General features: G+C 57.2%; 6 protein-coding genes across 6 annotated transcripts; 4 read left to right on the top strand and 2 right to left on the bottom strand.

The window, feature by feature from the left end:
- Nucleotides 1-62: 62 nt before the first annotated feature.
- Nucleotides 63-2843, bottom strand: PHSY_005722 (phosphatidylinositol 3- and 4-kinase; the record flags this gene model as incomplete). The annotated part of the gene is made up of 1 exon (XM_012336330.1): nucleotides 63-2843. The coding sequence occupies one exon, from the start codon at nucleotides 2841-2843 to the stop codon at nucleotides 63-65; it is 2781 nt and encodes a 926-aa protein (XP_012191720.1).
- A 197-nt stretch (nucleotides 2844-3040) lies between these two features.
- Nucleotides 3041-3415, top strand: PHSY_005721 (hypothetical protein; the record flags this gene model as incomplete). Its single annotated transcript, XM_012336329.1, has 2 exons — nucleotides 3041-3247; nucleotides 3359-3415. The coding sequence occupies 2 exons, from the start codon at nucleotides 3041-3043 to the stop codon at nucleotides 3413-3415; spliced, it is 264 nt and encodes an 87-aa protein (XP_012191719.1).
- Nucleotides 3416-3469: 54 nt separating this feature from the next.
- Nucleotides 3470-7279, top strand: PHSY_005720 (ER to Golgi transport-related protein; the record flags this gene model as incomplete). The annotated part of the gene is made up of 1 exon (XM_012336328.1): nucleotides 3470-7279. One exon carries the CDS (start codon nucleotides 3470-3472, stop codon nucleotides 7277-7279), a length of 3810 nt encoding a protein of 1269 aa, XP_012191718.1.
- Nucleotides 7280-8806: 1527 nt separating this feature from the next.
- PHSY_005719 (hypothetical protein) lies at nucleotides 8807-9873 on the top strand (the record flags this gene model as incomplete). The annotated part of the gene is made up of 2 exons (XM_012336327.1): nucleotides 8807-8907; nucleotides 9759-9873. 2 exons carry the CDS (start codon nucleotides 8807-8809, stop codon nucleotides 9871-9873), a joined length of 216 nt encoding a protein of 71 aa, XP_012191717.1.
- A 246-nt stretch (nucleotides 9874-10119) lies between these two features.
- Nucleotides 10120-17575, top strand: PHSY_005718 (likely protein kinase; the record flags this gene model as incomplete). The annotated part of the gene is made up of 2 exons (XM_012336326.1): nucleotides 10120-14648; nucleotides 15877-17575. The coding sequence occupies 2 exons, from the start codon at nucleotides 10120-10122 to the stop codon at nucleotides 17573-17575; spliced, it is 6228 nt and encodes a 2075-aa protein (XP_012191716.1).
- Nucleotides 17576-18032: 457 nt separating this feature from the next.
- On the bottom strand, nucleotides 18033-22072 carry PHSY_005717 (CAMK/CAMKL/CHK1 protein kinase; the record flags this gene model as incomplete). The annotated part of the gene is made up of 2 exons (XM_012336325.1): nucleotides 18033-20039; nucleotides 21899-22072. The coding sequence occupies 2 exons, from the start codon at nucleotides 22070-22072 to the stop codon at nucleotides 18033-18035; spliced, it is 2181 nt and encodes a 726-aa protein (XP_012191715.1).
- Nucleotides 22073-22196: the final 124 nt, after the last annotated feature.

Raw genomic sequence — 22196 nt, 5'->3', positions numbered from 1 at the left:
AACTGAAACAAACATAAGTGGTGATGCGGGTATGAGGTGCTTGTACGAAATGCTGCTGAATGCTAGATCCACTTGAGCCAAGCCTGCTTTGTGTCGGACGACATCTTTTCGACGATCACCTTGACGATGCCCTTGGAAGAGTCCGAGGTCGGCTCTGTGCTGTCCTCACGATTCGAGTTTTCGGCCGATGGTCTGACCGCAGTGGGATGTGGAATGTGCGGCCTGAATGCTTTCCCGTTTGTCTCTTTGTCCTTGCCCGTGTCACTTGAGGATCCGCCGACGCCACTTCCCTGCCGAAGAACAGATTCGATCGTCGGCACGACTCCTCCTTGCCTCGAACGGATGACCAACCCTGTGGACGGCGTCTTACTTTGCCGCTCGCGAGCTTCGTCATCGTCCTCCTCTTCTTCTTCAGAAAGCACCTCGCCTTGGCTGTGCAAGTCGTACAAGGATCCGTACATGCCTTCTGCTGGTCTCGAAGCTGACCTCGACCTAGGCCAGCGCGAAGCACCGTTGATGCGAGCCCCGGGATCGGAGACGATCGAGCTCGCAAGGTCGTAGCTCCTGTCATTCTCGCTCCTGCCAGCGTCCTCGGAGCTCTGGCGCTGAGTGGCGGAAGGCCTTTTGGGCTGCGCCAGGTTCGCAGCATCATCGTTGGAGATGGTGCTTGAACGCTTGCGGTTGCGGAAAAAGGTGAGTTTCGTGCCCTGCTTTCGTTCGCGGTCGAGTCCCTCGAGCACCTCAATGCCAGTTCGGCCAAGGACGCTGTCGTTGTTGACGTCGAACTGCCTGGCGCTTCCTGCAGCTATGTCGCGTTGTCTTCGAGAAAAGGATCCGACGTCCTGCGCGGAAGCGAATCGTTGATGCCGCACCGTCTGCGGACGCGACGACTTGGGTGAGCCCGAGTGCACCCCTTCCGAGGTTGCTTCAGCTTGCATGTTGTCCTCAAAAGTCGAAGTGTGTGGTAGCGACGATGACACGCCCGTCGACACCACAGCCTCCCCCTCCTCGACGAGCTCCTCTTCCGAGTCTAGCGTGACCTGGCCACCTGATGCTCGAAGGAGAGCCTTCTTGTACGACTCGGACGCCCGCATTCCGATGGGCCTTCTCTCCCTCTCGACTACGCCGGAAGAGATCGTTCGTGATATGGCAGGTTTGGACGTCGCTTGGTTCGGGAAGCCTGGAGATCGCGACGCGCCCAAAACGGGCACCACTTGGGCGTTCGAGTCCAGCGGGACCTTGAGGCCTTGCAGCCTTTCGAGCTTGTCAATAGGATATTCCTGCACTTCCTGGCGTATCAGCTTCTTTTCGCGCGCGCACAGGTCGAGAGGACCCTCGTCGGGGTCCTGCAAGCTCTGCACGAGATTCCAACCTTGACCTCGCATGACGCTCATTTGCCTCTCGAATTTTGATTCGTCAAAGTAGGGATCCTTCTCGAAGATCTTGCGAAGCCCTTGAGAAGTGCGCTGCCACCAGACGGGATCGTTGAGTATGGGCAAGAGGTGGTCGCGTGTGGCGTCGGAAAAGGGCAATCCGATAAGATCGCTGGGGAGAAACAACCAGCCGAAGGGATACTGCCGGATCTCGTTGGGGTGCTTGATGGGAAAGGACAGGGAATTGTCGATGGCGCCGATCTTGATCTCGTCCCTTTCCGGGTCGTGCTTGATCATGAAGTTGTCCAAGCCGCGATCGGTGTTGCGCATGAGGAAATCGAGGACGACGAGCTTCTCGAGCTGGAGACGAAACTGCTCCATTCGATTTGGTGTCCAGTAGAAGACATCGGGCTGATCGGAAAGAGCATCTTGACCGTCCACGGGCGAGTCTCGGGGCAAGGACGGATGGCAAAGATCCGGCTCATCTTGATCGTAGAGGTCATCCCATGAAGGCCGGCAAAGCAAGGAGCGCTTGATGGCCACGCCGCAGTTGCGCAGCCGTGCTCGCTCCTTCTTGCGGCTGACCTTGTGGGCTCGGCTCTCGTCGTCCATGTCGCGCATCAGCAACGTTCTACTGCGAGCGCGCGACGGCCATGGATGCCTTCTGAGGAACTCCGAGGCGTTGACGTAGCCTCTGAGAAAAGTCTGGTAGCTTCCGATCTTGTCGGGAAGGGGCACGCGGTCTCTGTCGAAAGCGAGGCGGTCATTGTATGCGTAGTGGAAGGAGGGTGAGGATATCTCGACAAGCTCGGTCCTCGGAACCATGCGAAGCGCCAAACGAGCATCGAGATATGAAGCGCCGACTTCGGAGAGGTAAGAGAAGTTAGGAATCAGACAAGGTCTGCCCATGGCCCACCAGAGGTACTTGCGTGCAAATTGGCGTTTCGGATTGAGATTGCCGTACGGCTCTTCGTCCTTGGGCTTGAAGACGGCGACGGTGGTTAGCGATGGCGGCTGCGAGGATGAGGCCTCTAATTGCGGATGGGAGGCGGGCTCGTCGATGACGCGAACAAAGTAGGAACCGCTTGAGCCGGTGGTGATCATCTTTGGATAGATGCCGCACTTGATCGCATGCTTGACCCGTTCCACCTGACGCTGAAACTCTTGCGAGGACATCGATGTAGCTTCGTGCGAATCATTGTCGCGAGCTGCGGCGTGTTTGTCGTCGAGAACGGCTTGAGCCAGGCCAGGGCCGTCGAACTGGGTGATGAGGAGGGTCGGCTTTGTATCGCGGTCACCTTTGCCGCGAAACTTGCGAGCGACTGCGGCCTTCCACTTGCGCAATCGTGCGTCGAAGTCCAGATCGTCTCCTTTGAAGCTTTCTAGGGGGCGAGAGCCACCTTGACCGTCGCTAGCTCCGGCCTGCCGGGACAGCAGAGGCGCCCGCTCAACTTCCTCGAGTGTAGCCATTGCGGCCGTGCTGCCTAGCGAAGGTCTCCGACTGCGGAACTCGATCACAGCTCAGAACGAAAAGATGGTCGCAGCATCAACATTCCACCTTGTCGGATAGTTATGGTGGTCGATCAGATGCGAAGCGAACGCATCGCGACCCAAGTCAGCTTCGCGGGGACCCTCGTCTGTAGCCGTGCATTCGCGCTAAGTCGAAAATGACGTCTGAACCCTTTTTCGGGATGAAGCCCAGCGCGGCACAGCCGCTCTTCTCCCTCCCTGGGACCATCTCACAGCGAGTTGGAGCATACACCTTAACATCGAATGAAAAATCATCCTCAGGGTCCAACTTGTGGCTTGCGCGAAATAAACACTCGCCTGCCACGGTCGAGCTGCAAGACTCTCTGGCCTCCGAGCTGGGAGAGGTAACAGCCCACGCGGCCAAAAACGCAAGAGGTGCTGCCAATGTGTCACACACCTCCTCGCTTCATTCTTGTCTTCCCTCCTTCTCGTTTGTGTCCTCGCCTGTCCCGCAGCACACTCGATCGTCAGTCTATTGCAGTGCAAGTATCGAGCGTATCAAGTCAGGGTAGTGCGCGCCTCCCCTTCCTTATTCAACTTGGCTTGCCCGGTTGGACCCAGTGACCATGTCGTCGGGCATACCGACCACGCCCAACAGCACGCACCTGCGCTCGGGTCTGCCGACGCCATCAGGAGCATCGAGACGCATCTCGCTCGCCGCCAATTCCGGTCCCAGTCCTGGATCGGATAGTCCTGACACTCGATTCAAAAAGCAAACGCTTGCCGAAGCCATCTCGAAGAACGATCCGGCCAAATATCGCCTCTCCAATCCGTCACCTTCGTCTGTCTCCTCTCCCGCCGGCAAGGAGAACAGTGATGCGGACGACAACTCTCCGCTGCTGACAGCCGGTCGTCTTCCACGCACCTCTTTGTTGTCACGCAAATCACACACATCGCTTCGGTCCGACACACCGCCAGTCAGAGCAACACCGCTGCCACAGACTTCGCCATCTGCCTCCGATGTTTCGCCAGGCTCCGCCAGCTCGCTGGTCCGTAGCAGAAGCCCATTCGCATCGTCCATTGCCAGCTCATCGAGAGCAGTAGCCACCCCGAAAAGATACTCGGATGTTCATGGACGCGCCGGCTTCACCCCGTCCGCCATCAGTAGGACTCCATCCCATACCTCATCCACCACCGCCTCGCGCGCGAGGGAGCACATTCGACGAGGACGAGAGCTCGAGATTGGAGATGTCGTTCGCATGGATGGTTCCGAGCTCGTCGGCGTCCTTCGTCACCTCGGGCCTGTCGATTTCAAGCCTGGTTTCTATGCAGGTCTCGAGTTGACAGGTGATAGCGTAGGCAAAGGAAAGAACGACGGTAGCGTACAGGGTACACAGTACTTTGCGTGTGCTCCAGGAAACGGCGTCTTTTGTCCAGCATCCAAGGTTGTTGCCATCAACGATGCTCCTCCAACCGATGCAGTCGCACGACCTGCCTCCTCCATGTCCAACAGGCCCTCATCCCGCGCATCGGATGCACCAGATCGTGCAGGCGCCATCACACCCTCACGCAGACGAGCGAGCGTCATTTCACGTCCGCCTTCTGCCACGCCATCCCGCACGTCTTCGCGCCTCAGCACTCGCCCTCCTTCCGCCGCCTCTGTCATCAGACCCACATCCGCGCTAAGCACATCGCGCCCCGCCAGTCGTCTCACCGCACGCAAGAGTTTAGCTCCTACTCCCACAAGCCGTGTCGATGATCATCCAAGCCTTCCAAATCCCGCGCAGACCAGCCCGGTTCGTAGTGCTGTACCCACCACGCCGTCGTTGGCTGCAAGAACCCCTCGATCGTCACTTGCTGGCGTGCGCGCTGCCTCGAGCGTCGTTCAGAACACTCCCGTCCTTGCCAAGAAGCGGCAAAGCCTCGGCGGCATTCCGACGCCTCGGGCCACTAAGGGTCGTGCTTCTATGTTTGCTCGCCCCGGTGGCCTTCCAACCTCCTCTGACGCCAGCATGCCTCCGCCTCCGAGTCCCAGCAAAGATGCACGCACAGAGCGCGCATCCAGCGTGCTCTCTTTCCATTCCAACAGCAGACTCGGTCGTGACGCCTCGGATGTCGAGAGCTCGCCCGTCTCCAAGCCAGAGCCCACTTCCAGCGACTCAAATCTCGAGAAGAATCGCGCTGCGCTTCTCGACCTTATGGATCTCACACCGCGCAAATCGGCACAGCTTGCTTCCCGCTCCCAATCCAGGGCAGAAAGTCGTGCAGGTGCCCGCGATGGAGATCTGACGCACGACTCTGTCGCTGAAGCTGTCGTGCCGCTATCCCTCTACGAAGAGCAAGTGACTGAGTTCGAGCAGCTGCGCAGCCAGATGGCAGCCCTCGAAAGGCAGAACGCCGAGCTTCGTCGGGCTCAAGAAGCTCGCAAGGCGCGTGCCTCTGAGGCACGTTCCAACGAGGCTGTCTTAGAGGCCGAACGAGCAAAGATGCGAGCGCAAGCACGCGATAGGCAAGCAGAGATGGAGGAGGAACGTCGCATCGAACGCAGCGACGAAATTCGTCGACGCAAGGAGATCGAGGATCGCGAAAAGGAGCTCAGAGAGAAGCTTCTAGAGGCGCAGCAGCAGCTCAGCAAGAGCATTGACGAGCACGATCGCCACCGCAAGGAAGCCGAAAGCCGCTCGAAGAATCTGCAGCTCAAGTTGGAAGCCAGCGAGCAGCTCGTTGCAGAAATGAAGGATCGCGTTCAACACCAATCAGCGCTCGAACAACGCGGCGAGACCAAGGAAGCCTTCGAGACACAGCTTAAACTCAAGGACGCCGAGATCAACAGTCTCAAGGCGTCGCTGAAGAGCACCGAGGATCAGGCACAGACGGCTCGAACCGATTTGGTGCGCCAGATTGACGAGCTCAAGGATGCCGGCCGCGAGACCATCAGCCTGTATGAGCAGAGGATCGAAGAGATCGAAGCCGAGCGGATCCAGGTCCTGGACAACATGCAGCTGCTCCAGGACAAGGCTCAAGAGGCGATCCGCGCTGCCGAGGCGCGTGTCGAAGAATTACAAGCTTCTTCGAAATTGTCGCAGAGTCGCAATGGCTTTGAGGTTGGTTCGGCCGCAGCGATCGACAACGAAGCTTTGCGAGAGCAGGTGGCCCATCTTCAGGACAAGCTCGGCAAGTACGAAGACCAGATCTCTGAGGGTGCACTTGCGCTCGAGAAGGAGAAGGAGTACGCGCAAAAGAGGCGCGACAAGTCGCACGAGGTCGAGACCAGCTTGAAGAACGAGCTGAAGCGCATGCGAGCGGAGCTAGAAAGGGTACAAAGAGCTGGTAAGGAGCAGCTCGTGCTGCTCGAAGAGACAAGGCACGCGCTGCGCGAAAGTCAGCAGGCACTAGAAAGCGAACGCGCCGAGCTGGAAGGCTTGCGCGCTGACGCCGAGAACTTCAATGCGCTCAAGACCGGCCACGAGGGGAGCTCCGCCTCCGCCGGTCAAGCGCAGTGGGCCAGCGAGAGACGACAACTCGAGGCCAAGCTCGAGCAACAGCGGACGTCGACGGACGCAGAACTCGAGGCGCGGGATGCCGAGATCCGACGATTGCAATCCCACTTGGACGCAAGCTCCCCTGTCGACAAGCGGGATGCACGAGGCTCGTCCACCGGCTCGAATGGCACTTCGTCAGCCAACGAAATGTCTGGTCTCAGCTACCTGGTGCGTCAGCTGGGCGACGAAAACATTGACATGAAGGCCAAGCACAAGCTTCTCGAGTCTGACCTCAAGGCACGCACCCAGGAGGCGGAGACCAGGTCGCGCGCCTTGCAGCTGACCGTCGAGTCGCTCAAGAAGCAACTCGAGGCGCACGAAGGGGTGTCAGGTGCAGCAGACACTTCGGACCTGGCCAAAAAGCTTGCCGACCGGGAGGCACGGCTGGAGAGCAGCGAGAGCCGTCTGGCCGACTTGCAATCCATGCTAGCGGTCACCAAGATGGACAGGTTCGATACCACGGACTCGTTGCAGAAAGAGGTCTCGCAGCTCGAGACGCTCGTCGAGGCGCGCATCTTCCGAGAGGAAGAGCTGATGGCCGAAGTTGAGCGACTCTCGCGACGTTTGGACGAGCGCAGTCCCGCCAAGCAGTCGAAAGCTGTGGCAGCTGAGAAAGAGGTCGCCAGTGTCAAGGCTCACGCCTCAGCGACGCAGCCGCCAGGAAAGACGCCAATGAAGGAGGAGGAGGAGGACGACGAGCTCGACTTTTGTGGACTCTGCTCGCAACGCGGACATACTCTGGAAAAGTGCGACAAGCTCATGGAAAGGACGGATTCAGGAGCGCAGAGCACACGCAGCGCTTCGGGAGCGCAAGGGGAGCAAGAGCCCTGCGATGATTGCGGCGAATTAGGTCATTCCTTTGACGAGTGCCCTTATGCAGCCGAGATCTTTTGAAGAGGCGTTTGCTTGTACGATGCTCGATCAAACCCGTCGGACAAGATCGAATCTGTCTCTGACATGACGGCGAATACAGATGACAACAGCAAAAGAACCCCGAACTACTTGTGAGCTCCCACAAAAGGGAGCAAATTGAGCAGATTCACAAAGGTGTGCGGTCAATTAATGGTACCGTATTTATCAGGGCCTTTTCTTTGCCCTCGGAGTCGTTATTTGGGCGTGCGTGAATTTAGCAGCTGCGACCTTTTCACTGAGCGGGGCTTCCTCTGCGGGCTCGTGGTGATCTTGTGTCGAACAACGGTTGCATCTTAGCTAGACGATCTATCGCAGGCTGATCAAGGCCCCATTCGAGCAACTATGGGCGAAGGGCTGTGTCAGAGATCGAGGTGTTCAAGGGAGAGAGCCAGGAAGCCAAGAGTCCAAATGTAACAATTCAAAACAAAGAAAGAGGCACGTGACAGCACGCGAGACCACCGCGTACTGCAACTCGCTCCTCTGTTCGCGACGAATCACCAGACGCGTCTTGAAGACAGCAAAGATAAGTAGGGACTACCAAAAAAAAAGAAAAAAAGAAAAGCAAAGAAAAGAATCGACTTGGATCCATTCGCTTGGGTCAGACGGACGGTCCCTTCTTCATTGGTTGAGTCAGGGAACCCATTTGAGGGCTGCAGTGCTGCAAACTGTGAAAGCTTGTTTCCTTGCAGAATGATTGGCATTCCTCCCTCGAGGGATCACTGGTAGACGAGCATACAGCATTGGACTGGCAAAAGCGAGGCTACGAAGACGTGCAAAAGATGAGACCTGTTGCCACACCCAAAGGATGCGGAAGAACTGCGTGCCGTCGTATCTGGCATGAAGTGGCGTCAGACATAATGACAATAGAGAATGTGCCTGCAGGCTTCCAAATTGACGTGTCTAGGATCGGAAGGGAAGCGCTGCAGCCTTTCGGAAGCTGCGTGTTGGTCGGAATGTGAGCGGCGCGGCAGAGCTAGATTTCGGCACGACGAAAATAGGCATTCAAGGGTCTCTGGGGCAACACCGGGAGAACGTCGAACAGCGAGGGGTCGTGCAGTAGGCTACAGTAGGCGCAAGGCACCTCCGCACGTTCTTAGACACGCCACCCCCTTTTGCGAGCTCCAAAGGGAGAGGCCCCCCCTTGTGGCCTCCAGCTGATCCGTCGGATCAAGACGGGGTTTGGATGCGAGCCAATACGCTTCAGGTCAATAGCGCTGCACGCATGTGTGGAATGATGATTGTCTGAAAGGCGCAGATGTTGTCGGTACCGACACAGTGGAAGCGTTGAGATCCTTCCCTCATCACAAGCAACGAGCTGACTTTGGTAACACGAAAGCGAAAGCAGACAAATTGCATCCGGCTAGGCTCCGAGGCAGCAAAGAATTATAGCTCACAAGCCTGTCGCAATGACAGCAGTCGCCACCGCATGGCACTCGGGCAGCAGAGCCTGCGTTATGTAAGAGTCCAACAAGAGCCCAACAGAGACACTTTCCTTCGAGCTGAGCTGTGATGCTGATCGGAAGAGGTTCCGAAGCTGTCACACAGTCAGCCCAAGCCGTGGCAACTCCGCGTCGCCACGAGCCAGATCTGAGAGCCAGAGCAACGGTTCGGTATGCAATGAGAGCTGTGCTCGGGCTATGAGCACCTAGAACGGCCATGGCATGTCTGGCTCAGGGACGTTTCTCGTCAGGAATGCACACCTTCTCTCGAGTCGCGTAACTTGCTTCCAAAGGCCGTGTCACTCTCCCCTCGCGTCTCCCTGGACCAGACCGAAAAATAGCATCAAGAATTGACACGTTGAGAAGCCCAACGCCTCCTCCGCGTCTCCTTGCCGCGACGCGCCGCGTGCTCAAGCACCAAAAAAACAAAAAGGAAAAAAAAGGAGAAAAGGCTCAGTCGGGACTGACCATTTCGCGCATTTTGTTAACCCAACACGGCAGCAGGCTAAAATGAAACTCCACCCAAATTCCGCGAAAGGGAGGCTGCCAGCCTGCCAGCCTGCGTGTCTGCTGCTGCTGCAGAATGTGTCTTGTTCGCCGAGCCCAGATTGTAAGGCGGTTGCCCGTCGCGACTGCCAATTTTTACTTTGGCTGTGCATATCGAGTGGCTTCTGTTCGACACCATCACCTCGTCCAACTACCACCGTCTCTCGCCTCTTTCTTTTCTCTCTCGGCTTCGCGCTTCTCGTGGCTCATAGCGCACATCGACATTCGACAATTTTGTCTGTGGCGCATAACGTCGTCTCTATAGCTTTCTTCACATCGGCACCTTTCATCTACTGCACCCGACTCCACATCCATCCATCCAACCATTACTCCTTCCGTCAACATTCTGCCTTTGCGTCTTTCTTGCTCGTCAGCAATAAAGTGCTTATTAGTGGACCTGAGCACTGCCCTACACCCTCGCATCCAGCTTTCTGCACAGCTTGCACGCTTATCGACATCGCGTTTCCTGTCCAAAGGCAATCATTCGTGCCTGACTTGCATCGTCAAGCCCTTGCACCTCTGCCGTTCTCCTTGCACACGTTCGTCTTCGTGTCGAGGGAACAAATCTCGGACAGCTTCATTTGCTGCTAGAATCTTCAGCAATATTGCATTGCGACCCATGCACTCTTTCTTGCCCTCGTTCTAGAACTCGATGTTGTAAATCTCGCACCAACTCAGCCACCATCTTTCTCCGGCCAGCGTCTATCTGCCTACCATCCTTACACTGTAACACTACTGGTCTCATCGGCGGTGCGCGGTACTCCGGCATTCTTGCGACCGTTCAGATCACAGCCAGGGCAGGGCCCTCTTCACCATCCGATCGAGTCTTGACTGGAAATGATGGATCGGACCGACGATTCCTTCATCTCGCCGACCAAGCCGACACGATCGGTCCACGGTATCGATCTGCACCTACAGACTCACTCGAGCATGACGCCTCCTCCCACCTTTGGCGCACCTGTCTTCCACAAATCGCCTTTCGCCTCGTGGATGGACCAGCTTCCCTCGGCACCGGCCACCGACTTGCGCCCGCAGCCGGTTTCAATACCCCGCTCACATGCTTTCTCCTCGCTGGCACCTCTCTCGAAACTCTCGCCAACACAGGAAAGTGCAGCCATGGAGATGAGCGCCCAAGAAGACGAACAGATCGTTGCCTTTGGCAGCATCAAGAGGACCGTACCCCTGCAGCACCTTCCATCATTTGCAAGCCCACCGGAGAATGTCGCTGCTCCTCTCGCAAACACAGACCACGATATGTGGCATCACCGCGGTATCAGCAACGGCTCGGGATCCGACGGAAGCTCTGCATCCGTCTCTGCCGGCATCGAGCTCAACTCCGTCGCTGGTCCCTCCTCGCAGCCCATGCTACGCGCAGGCTCGCGCGAAGACCACGACCCCACCAACACCTGGCCTCGTCCACGCACTCTCTTTGGCTCCTCAGACTCACATCGCAGACTCAACGACGTCGAGATGGACATCGACTCGGACCAAGACCAAGACGACGCCGACGCACAGGCACCCGCTTCGCCATCCCCTCTCTGCGAGCAGCCTGAATTCTTGGATCCGGCTTCGGCATTCAATCTCGATCTCGGAGAGCCCATGCTTCAACCGGGTACGCGCCCAACACACCGGCTGTGTCGCAATCCCTCTTCTTCGCGCAGCACCCATACCCTCGCCAGTGTTTCATCTCAATCCTTGTCCGGCGCGACTCAGCGAGCTCGTCCACCACGGTCGCGTCTGCCTTCCTCTAACGGTTCATCCATGCACCAGCTCGCCACTCCCGACCGCCAACGCTCCACGACCAGCGGCAACATGGACCTCGACGAAGAAGTGCAGACCACTTCCTACTCTGCTGTCCACGCCATGTCCTCGACTCAACAGCGCGTTCCTAACCGCACACGAGCCTCCTCCTCGGCCGCGCTCCAGCGGCCCCTCACCGAATTCCTCACTCCCCGCAGCGCCAGCGCCTCCGCTGGTCTTGCCGATAAGCTGCCTGGCGTGGCCAACCTGTTCGAGTTCGCCACTCAACCACGTCCTATCATACGCTCCGCGGACCGTGATGCCGATTCAACCCCTCTGCGCGACCACAGGCGCAGGCCCGCGAATCTCTCCATGAGCTCATTTCCGACCGCCAAGCTTTTTGGGGACGAGATCGAGGCCGCCGCCAAGTCATCCAGCCGTGCAGGCTCCGGCGTGTCCAAGCCAGATTACGCGCCGCCGCATGCTCTCGGCCTCACGTCAACCCCGGCACGGCGCAAGAGCGCATCCGCACGTGGTCTAAGTAGCTCTTCGACGCCAGCTTACCTAGAGACGCCGCAGTTTGCCACTCCGCATCGCCTTTTTGGCGAGCATCCCTCCAACACGCCAGCCGACGACAGTGGTGTCGCATTCGCCGATGGAGACCAAAGTGTCAAGAGCAATAGGAAGAGGTTCGGTCCGTTTTTGGCCTCAACCGCGAAGGACTCGCCGCTGTCATCCTCGGCAATCGGCAGCAAAGTGCTCGAGGATTTACCCTCGCCCTCTCAAAATGCCCTCCGCCGTCACGAGACTAGCTTCCATCGCGATTCACCCGCCCCGCGACCGTCGAGCCGAGCCATCCTCCACCAGTTCGGTCCCAAAGAGCGATCATCCTTGATGCACGAGACGCGATTCTCCAATTCGAGCGACAATGGCTCCGTTGAGTCGTCGCCAGATCCTATCCCTCGCGTTCGGTCGAGGACCAGCAACTTCAGCGCCGCGAGCCCGGCACGACGAGCCCACGAACGCAGAATCACCTCCGAGTCGATTGATCCCACCAGCCAGTACCTCACGCCGCAGAACTTCAGAAGCGTCAAGCCATTGGCCGCAGCTTTCATGTCGACGGGTCTCGTTTCCAAGCGAAATCGCGCCCGAGAGAACTCGGAAGGTGCTGACGGTGCATCTGAAGCTTTCCCACTCCCTCCCAAGGCTCCCAACTTCGGACAAGCGCTTGGTCTGCGTGAGGTTGTTGCGGCCGCGTCCGCGCATGCCTCCGCCAACGCAGACCGTGTAAGCAATGCTATGCCCGATACGCCCGTCAAGAAGGCCACCTCGACTCCCTTGGTTCCGTTCCCCAAGTTCAATCCTGCGCTTCGAGGCCAAGCTGGTGTCAACGCGTCCACTCTCGGCCCGTCTCCGCTTGGTGCTCAGTCGCCCGCCATGGAATCCCACGTGGGCCACATCATCACAGGATCTCCATTCGTTCCCGAGGAGATTAACAGCCCTACCTTGAATCTGATGCACCTTGGCGTCCCGAACGCTAGCACACCAGCAGCCATGTCTGCTCGACATACCTCGGCGTTTTCCGACCTCCCTCGCAGTCGCAGGTTTCCGAACCGAGATCTGCCAACGCTGGTGACCGACGACGTCACCGAGGACGAAGGCAACCTTTCCGATGTGGTGCATAGCCCGAGCATCCAATCTGGTCGCATTCGGGATGTGCAGCGACTGCAGAGAGGCAAGCGTTCCATCAACACGCCCACCTCGAGTGCTGCGCCTGCGCCTGCACGCAAGATGCTATCCGTCGATGTCGGCAAGGCTGCTGGTGCACCCAAAGCTCTCCGCGTGCGATCTTCTGGTCTTGGCAAGCGCACCATGAGCCGCAACGCGAGCTTCAACCGTGATACCAGGAACGGCACTGACTCGAGCAAAGAGGGTGGCCACGACGCGCCACCGCCTGCCACACCGGTCACCACGACCTTCCTACTGCCCGGCGAGGCCAATGTCGAACCAATGACACCGAGGCGAAACCTCAAGTGGTTCGAAGCAGCGAACATTCTGACCACGCCTTCGCCCTCGCGACGCCAGACCGCGCACAAACTGCGCGCGCACCGGCTCGAGCTGATGCAGAACCGTCGCAAGTCTCGACTCTCAGAGGAAACTTCGACGTGCCAAGACACGCCGCAGAAGTCCACGGCAGGAGCTAGCTTCGGCGGAACCAGCCACGAATCGACAACGGATGTGCGCTTCAGAAGCAACGGGCACGGACATCTTGAGACGGCTTTCACCATCGAGGTGACACTCGGACAAGGCGAATTCAGCGAGGTCCTCAAGGCGGTTTCGAAATCGACTGGTTACGCCTATGCGGTCAAGCGGATGAAGAAGGCGTACATGGGCCCGAGGGACCGTCTGCGAAGGCTCGAGGAGGTGGATATTCTGCGCACATTGTCCACTTCGGGCAAACCGCATGCCAACATCGTGTCGCTGTTTGACGCATGGGAGGAGCAGGGTCATCTGCATCTTCAGCTCGAACTGTGTCCGCTCGGCACGCTCGCGTTCTTCCTAGACGAGTACGGGGACCAAGTAGGTGCGCTGGATGAGCCGCGTGTCTGGAAGGTGCTAGCAGAACTCTCGAGTGGAGTCGCATACATCCACAATCACGGGATCCTTCACCTGGATCTGAAACCAGCCAACGTGCTCATCACGGAGCACGGCACGCTCAAGATTGGCGACTTTGGCATGGCGACGCGCTGGCCGCTGGTGGATGCCGAGACGACGCTGAGGGGAGCCCGACTGGACGACGAGCCGCACGGGCACGCCTTGGACCAGGTGGCTGAGGCTTGGCCGAGTCATCACGGACTGGAGAGGGAAGGCGATCGCGTCTACCTGGCCCCGGAGGTCATCTTTGAAGGCCAATACGGCAAGGCGGCCGACGTGTTTAGCTTAGGACTCATCATGCTCGAGGTAGCTGCCAACGTAGAGCTTCCGGACAACGGCGATTCGTGGCAGAGGCTGCGTCACGACGATCTGTCGGAGGTGGATCTCAGCGAGATCAGCGGACCGATGCTGCGCGTGCTCGAAAGGCTGTTGTGCTCAGACCCCGAGCAACGCGCTAGCATAGAAGAAATTGTCGAGCTACCAACGCTGGCATGTGTACGGACGATCATGTCGCGTGGGCTGTTGGCTTCGGAGATGGATCAGCTTCCCGAGTTCACGGACGGCATGTCGACGTCCGGATCGTTGGCGGCGATGGCGGACAGCTCGTCACTGCACTCGATGCCGAGCGAGCTGTCGAGCCGCACGCTCGGGCTGAGCGACTCGGAGACGGGCTCGAGTGCGGCGGAGCTGTCGGAGGCCGACTCGTCGCTGGGGCTGTGCGGCATGTCGTCGTGCATGTCTGCTCAGACGTCGATTTCGACGTCGATGAGCTCGATCTCCTCGCGCCATGCAGTGATTCGTGTGCGTGGCGCGTTGATTCAGGAGCCCGAAGAGGAGTTCATGCGCGAGGTGTTGGGTGCCGACCCGATCGAGCAGCGATTTGTGGGCATCAAGGATGTGGGAGCGACACGATGGACGGGAGAGCGCCTGCCACTCGCTGCTGTGCAGCCGTTGCAAGAGAGCTCGACCAGGTTCGGTGGCCGACAAGACTCGATGGAGCTCGATGCGTGAGGGACAGGAGGACAGGAGGCCTCGGAATCAAATCTGATTTAGCATCGTGGTTTAATTATTTGCAACCTGCCTTCGCATTCACATCTGTCCCAACAAGGCTGCGGTTCTGCTTGTGAAGATTGAGACTGAGAGATGATCATGCTTCTGTGATGGGCCAAAGTACTGAACAAACACTTTCTCCGATGAAGGAGCGGCTATCGGTGATCGTGACCCGATCTCACAGCGGGTGAAAAGCAGACGTGTGAGATACAGGTGAACCGACAGAAGAATTCAAGCCCCGACCATCAGCAGTTTCAATTTGCCCGTAAGCAGCCGGCGGCCGCCCGCACACGCATGCCCACGACAACCGCTTTTGTCTTTCCAGTGCTCTCTGCCTTTGTCTGTCCTTTGGCATGTCGCTGTAAATCCCACTCTTGGCTTTGGGCACAGAAGTTGAGTGTCGCCTGCGATCCACGGGACTGTGAATGGTGCCGATCCGAAGAGGTTCCACCGCGGTGGGCTGCAATACGCTCAAACTTCTGCGTGTGTTCTGCTTTGTGCCTTGCCTGCCTGTCTACACGGATCACCGACGCACAGGGATTTTCAACGACATCTGCGGTCCTGCAGTTCTACCAGAAGCCGGATTCGATCTGCCGATGGTCTGAGTCCAGCTTTCATTATTTATTCTCTTCCTCTTTTTGTTTCCACCAAAAGCAATCGTGACCTCGCTTAACTCAACGCACAATTCAAACTTCTCTGGCGCCTTTTTTCCGGTTTGCGTTGCCTGAAACGCGATTTCTGTTGAAAGGGGGAGAGAGAAGCAGAGTCGATCCTCATCCCTTTTTTCTCGCATATCGGACTTTTTTGACAAGAATAAAAAAAGGCTGTGCTTGCGACTGCCGTCAGTAGCGCCTTGCTGCACAGTCGGCAGCAGCGTCGTAGCGAAGCCAAGACCCTCCGGATTGATCGGCGCGCTTCATCCTCAATACCCTTTCGGAGACGACGATGCTCGCATATCGAGCTCAATTGTATGTGTGAGACTTGTAGTTGATGCTCGCAAGGTTGGAGAGAAGCAACGAGGACGACAAAAAGCACGATACTTTGTGAATGCAGAAGTCTCTAAAAAGCGAAGGCGACAGGGCTCTCTGTGTTTCTGATCGCCTACCGATGTGTCTCACTCAAACCTTGAAGCCCTCTTTTGGTATTCAGGGTCACCACTCGCGAAGGAAAAGCACCTGAACCAACTTCTCACACTTTTGCCTACCAGCCGTCCTTGCCGACCAGCTTTGTGGCTGAGGTCTATCAGTGCCATGCTCCGTTCGGAGAAATGCAGTGTGGTGGCCCACGAGATCAAAGTTTCGGCATCAGGTGGCCGTGCTTGAACCCTGAATCTGTGCATCACCGTTTGACTTTGTGCGAGGCGAGGTTTCTCCGCCTTTTACCTGCGGTTGCTGCGAGTCGCTCGTGTGCCTGCTTCTCGTGTGTTGATCCGCAGAAGGACCCTAACTTATTCCTCCCTGCGATCCCGCCGCCTCTACGTTTTGTCCTCCCCTTCCTCGTGCCTTCCCTTCACCACAAGCCTTTGCTCCTTCATCCTCACGACCAGACCTCCATCCGACTCCTCTTTCTACCTAGCATTGCTCCACAACGTCAGCTCTGGATCATCCATAAATCCGTCCACCTCCCGTCAAGCGAGTTCACTCCCACCCCGATTCTGATTTCTTCCGAAGCTTTCGAATCGCCGCCCAAGATGCCCCATCTCGCCATGTCGCTCCGAACCCGCAACGTTCCCGACCCGCTCACCCTCAACGGGCTCCCTATCGGATTCATCCCCGATGTCGGCTCCGACGGAGGCAACGTCCAGACCATGGTCGGTATCAACGGCCTCCTCGCCGGCCGAGGCCAGTCGTACGCCTACGGCTTCTACGACCAGACCAACTACGGAACCATCTACAACGGCGCCAAGCTGCTCGCCAACGCCGCCGACATCTACGCCTCGGGGGCCATTCTGGAAGCGTCGATCATGCCCGTCGGGTCGTGGGGCGGGTACACGCAGACGGACACTTCGCAGGCGCAGGCGGTGTGCAAGGTCATGAAGAAGTTCACCGACGCCGGTGTCGAGGTGAGGTTGAGGTTTGCCCACGAGGTTAACTACTACGTCACTACGGGCGAGTACGCTCCCGGAAACGATATGGGCGTTTCGGCGTTCAAGACGGCGTGGGCGCAGGTGAGCGCGGCTTGCAAGAGCATCGCTCCCGCCGTCAAGATGTGGTACTGTCCCAACGCTGCCAACTTGACAGTCTACGAACAGTATCTCCCCGACAACTTCAACTCAACCGTTCAGATGATCGGTGTCGATTACTACCCGCCTTCCAACAACCTCGCTACCGCATCAAACTACATCCAGACCGTCAAACCCTTCCACGACAAGTACTCTTCCAGCAGCGTCCCCTTCGTCATCGCCGAAGCGGGCACCCACGCACAGGGAGCCAGCATCGAAGACCGAATCGCCTGGCTCCAAGTCCTCACTTCTGACCAAGTCAAATCCTCCCTCCCCAACCTCGAAAGCGTCACGTGGTACAACGCTCTCCGCAAAACCGACATCCTCTCCAACGGCGTCGGCGGCGACTTCCGCATCCTCGACCCTAACAACGCAACCTTCCCCAACCAGGACGCCCTCAACCTCTTCCCTGTCGTACAGAACGCTCAGGCTAGCATGTCGGCCGTCTCCGTGGCCACTGCTGCGAGCGCTACAGCTACCAACGCCGCCTCTTCCAGCTTGCCTTCGAGTCTGAGAGGTAGCGGTAGCGGAGGAAGCTCCGGCGCGGGCGAGAGCGGTCGCAAGGTCTCGTTCGCTGGGTTGGCGGTCACTGCCCTCGCTGCCATCTCGGCCTTGGCCTACGTATAGGGGGCCGCGTTGTATCTCACCGCGTCTCATTGCTCGCTGCTACCATGTCTCGGCCACGGTCTCACTTCATGCCAGTACTTTTAGTCACTGGCGGATACTGTTCTTCATTCTTTACGGACACTCTCATACTCTACATCTTTTGCGTTTCCCGAGTGCCTTGATGCTTGCTCCGCTCCAACAACTCCGTATTCGTTGCTGACCACGAATGTGCTTTTGACATTGGAGCGGACACTCTGAGCTGCAAGTTCCCAGCAGTGAGTCTCAATCTTGAGACCCCTTTCCACGTGAGACCGCAATCCTCCAGACCATATCCTGACTGGATGCGCAGAGTCGCTGCTCAAAATGGAGTTGTTTCAGGAAAGATCGTTCGCACAAACACTGCCTGTGGAAGATGAATGTCCGTGCATTACTTTGGGTGACAGCGAAATCATTAACGGCAACGTGATCAAATCGTCCCTTACCAAGGGACCTTGGTCAACCCCAGCTTGGCCATCGGGTTGCCCAGGCTTGGAATGGGCATCAGGTATCCCGAACGTCTGGCCTTCTCCATGTGCTGCTCCGAGACCGTAGACAGCTGCTGGATGTCCTCCTGACCGTAGAAAAAGATGAGCGTAGCCCTGCCTAGCACTTCACTTGGAATCTCGATGACCACGCGGAAGATTCCCGAAAGCGCCAGCGTGATGATGAGCGTGAGTGCCCAGATTCCTGCCAGGTTGGTAGCAGCGCCCGAAGTGGCAGAATCGTCCGACGTCATCGGGAAGACCTTAGGCATGATGGACCAAAGCACGATGGCGTGTACCGCAACAATGGCAGCACCAATCTGCCGACCCATCATGGAAAACGGAGCCACTGCCAGTGTGCGCTGCGAAAATTGCGAAAGCTCGAGGAAGACGAGCAAGAGCATCGAGCAGATGACATCAGTGAATTTGACGACAGAGTAAATGTTGGCTCCGTTGCGATGTTGATCGGTCGGTCGGATCACCTGCAGATGGCTCAAGCCCTCGTTGATGGGGTCGCGAATCTGAGGAACGATCAGGAAGAGAACAAACAGGACCACGCACAAGCCCTGGACACCCCAGCTAGCCATACGGTTCTTGCGCAATCGAGCAAACTGACCAGACACATCGAGCTCGGCAACCAGCAGCCCGAGCAGAGCGGGTGCAAGGTACGAAAGCGTGCACCAGTTGAGCAGTCCCAAGACGAGCAGGAACGCCACACGGGTGTCTTGCTGCAAGATGCTGATGATCATGGTCAGACCATATAGGTAGTAGCTGTTCTGGAAGAACCATGGCAAGTAGAAGATGGGTCCCGCCTCGCTGCGCAGCTCAGTGGGCCGGTCCTCTGAAGTGAACAGGTTGGTAGCCGTAATGATCCACTGCGATCCGTTGGCGTAGCACCATGCAGGTCGCTGACCGATCAACGTCTCGAAGTTGGGATTTTGAGGGTAGAGACCAGTGGCTCGGCAGATACCATACTGGACGCCGGTGACGAAGAGGATGGGAAGCAAGAATCGGAAGGGACGCGAGATCATGGCCATACCGTACAGCTTGAAGTCGGCTTTGTTGATCTCCTTGCGCGAGCCGGTGGAAGGGGGCGCCACGGGTGGCGCCGCCTTTTCGTCCAGAGTCTTGGCAGGTGCGGCCGCTTTAGCAGCTTTGGCGGCCTTAGCCTTGGCAGCAGCCTCGTTGAAGCTGTAGATAGCATCCTTCCGGCTGACGAGCCAAGGGAGCGTCAGTGCTCGACCTTGAAGAGCCAAGAAGAGCGTGAGAGCAAAGTTCGAGTTGAAAGGGTAGAGAATGCTCTTGCCCACCGCCCAAGTCGGGGTGTGGTTTCCGATTACGGTCGAAGTGAGGACGATGATGGCGGCAAAGAAGCGCAGGCCGTCGATGTACCTCAATCGGCCGTACTTCATCTTGCGCATGGCATCTGGGTTGATCTCCAGCGGCATGCCTCCGAGCTCGGCTTCCCACGAGCTGCTGTTCTTGAGAGGACTCCTTCTCTTTCCGACCTTGTGCGACTCATTGTCCGAGGTAGCGTAGTCGGTGGGAGCCACCGAATGGTTGACCAAAGTGCCCTGGGGAGAATCGGATCCTCTTCGCGAGTCATCGTGGGGATGGGTTGCATACGAGCTGAAGCGACCCGAGGTGTGTACGTAGCTCATGGAACGCAGGTATGCCATGCCATCCTCGTTGTCGCTGGTCCCGAGTGATGGCGACTCGACGCCATTTGGAAATTCGTTGGCGGTTGACGTGGGGCTGTCGAACAGCTCGGATCGCCTTCGCCAGGCCGGTGGGGCGGGCTTGGACATTGTGTATCTTGCTTCGTCGACTGTGTTTGAGTGCCTCGTGGATGTCCTCTGCGGTTCGAAAGAATATCGAGGAGGAGAAGGTCGGGAGATTGGGTTAGAGAGTAGGTTAGGGTGAGGACGGACGATGGAGAGGATGTGTTCAAGCAGAGAGCCGTGCTGGTCAAGTGGACTGGCAGGGACGGTTAAAAAAGCTGGAAGCAGGAACCGCAGCTACTACCGCACTGCAAGGGTTCAGCTTTTGTGACACAGGCCCAAAAGGCTCTCTCACTACGTCAAACGATCTCAGGCTGCACAAACAAGGGTGTCGCATCGTTTCGCACTTGCAGGAGAGTTCACACGAGCCGAAATGCGGTCGATCCAGATGCTTGGTTGTACGAAGCGAGGCAAACGGCAATCAGTCATGTCGCATCTCAGACCGACATCGGAACTCCATCAGACAGCCCACTTTAGCCAGTCTCTTGCTTGACACACTCAAGCGGTGAGGAGGTCGTGTGAACTATAATTCTCCGGCTAGCTAGAGTTTGGCTCTCGAGACCTACGCCTAGCAAGCGTCACAGTACAAATGGCAGAGGAGGATCCTCTTTGCACTGCACGGCTAAGAAGCCTAATTGTCCTCGATTGTGAAAAATTGCAGAGGTGTGCGAAGACCCTCTTCTTGAAGGAAGCAGCGTGGAGGACGAGAATAGCGCACAAGCTGAGGTCGCCTCGATAGCCGGTGCAAAGCTCCGACGTCCAGCTGTGCATCTCTGAATTTCAATTAAACTATTTGTGCTTTTATTAAAATCGGATTTTCCTTTGAACCGCCCCGGTCGACCTTCACCGCTTGCTCGCTCGTTCCCAAGCCGTACGCCGTTGCGTACGCGGAAGTCAAACCGTCCATGTCTGTGGAGCGTGGGTCGAAGTGAGGTGAAGCAGGTAACGCCCACCAACCACCGTTCAGCCTCTAGTGGGTTTCGAACTTGGACGCGGCCTCATCGAAGCCCCCGAAACTAGGCTGCAGACCAATGTTCCTGCTGATTGGATCTCGAAGCTGAGTCCTAGCCTTGACCAGGATTTCGCCTCGTTGTTTTCGTTTCTCGATTCCGAGATTGTTTTGATCGTGTTTGGTATCACAAAGAGGCTGTAGCACAAACCACGCTACATTGTTGGAGCATGTCAATGTGTTGACCGAGCTGGGCCAGGGGCAGCATCCAGCGGATCTGGTATGCAGGGTGGGTAAGGCTAAGAACAAGCTCACATGGCCAGGGCCGCACTTCTACTCATCAGACAGAATGACGAGCCCTGATAGAAGCGGCTCGGGCCAAGAGATGGGTTGCTGTCATCGAAGCTGTGGGAAGAGCTTCTTTCACTGCATTCAATAAACGAAAGTAGCTGAGGACAATAAGAGGCACTCTTTGACACAAACAATCTTCTGACTCGCGTAGGCATTTGCGTCTCTTTGAGCCGTCGGTCTAGGGGGCGACGCAGTAAACGAGGCAGTTTTTTTCTTGACGCGACGTACCTTTTTCGCAATTTGTTGGCTTGACCGCGCACTTCCGAGGATGCCCCTTCGCTCCCACCAGCACCCTCGTTTATTCTTTGGATCAGATGAACGCGAGCACACCGCTCTCGTGCCTGAGACCAACCACAACTTTCTCGCATCATCGAACAAGAGACACATTGCAGATCAGCTGTCTCTCGCTTATCACCAACGACGAAAGCACAAACCTCGAGCCGATGCGTTCTCAAATCATCGTCGATCGTCACCGTCTCTGGGGGGTTGCCCAGGCTCGCCTCTTCTCTGCGTCTTGGCGCAACAGTGTGAATGCAAAGCCTCCCTGTCATTGTGCCTGCTTATGCCGTCGATTGCAGCTTGCAGCAGCGATCGTCCGCCGCCGTCGCACTTTACACCAACTGAACCCTAAAAGTCGTGGACGCGTCCATGTCCTAAGCGTGATACCTGGTACCAATGTCGAACTGTTCTCACGGTGTAAGCAAAAGGTGGTTGTTTGTTGGTGGCTTTTGGTTTCCAATACCTTGTCAACTCGAGCAGCGAGAGGAATGTTGACGAAATCGCATAGGAGATCGTGACGCGGACTTCCGTCGCGGATAGTTGCACGAAGCTCGTACGCGAGCTTCTGACTTGCAAGCGATGGTGACGATGGACGAGGTCGCGTGAATATCGTGCCGGTTTTCTCTCCGTTCAGCATGTGCCGTCGATCGAGGTGGATCACTTGGCAAAATCGCCTAGACACCAAGTTTTTTTTTTTTGACGAACGCGGACCTATCGCATGCGAGATCACAAAAGGGGTTTCGTGGGAAATTTGACGAGGC

The sequence above is a fragment of the Pseudozyma hubeiensis genome (assembly GCF_000403515.1).
Source record: "Pseudozyma hubeiensis SY62 DNA, scaffold: PHS52, whole genome shotgun sequence".
Taxonomy (NCBI): domain Eukaryota; kingdom Fungi; phylum Basidiomycota; class Ustilaginomycetes; order Ustilaginales; family Ustilaginaceae; genus Pseudozyma; species Pseudozyma hubeiensis.
The sequence above is the reverse complement of the archived record's forward strand: the minus strand, read 5'-3'. Positions and strand labels throughout refer to the sequence as shown.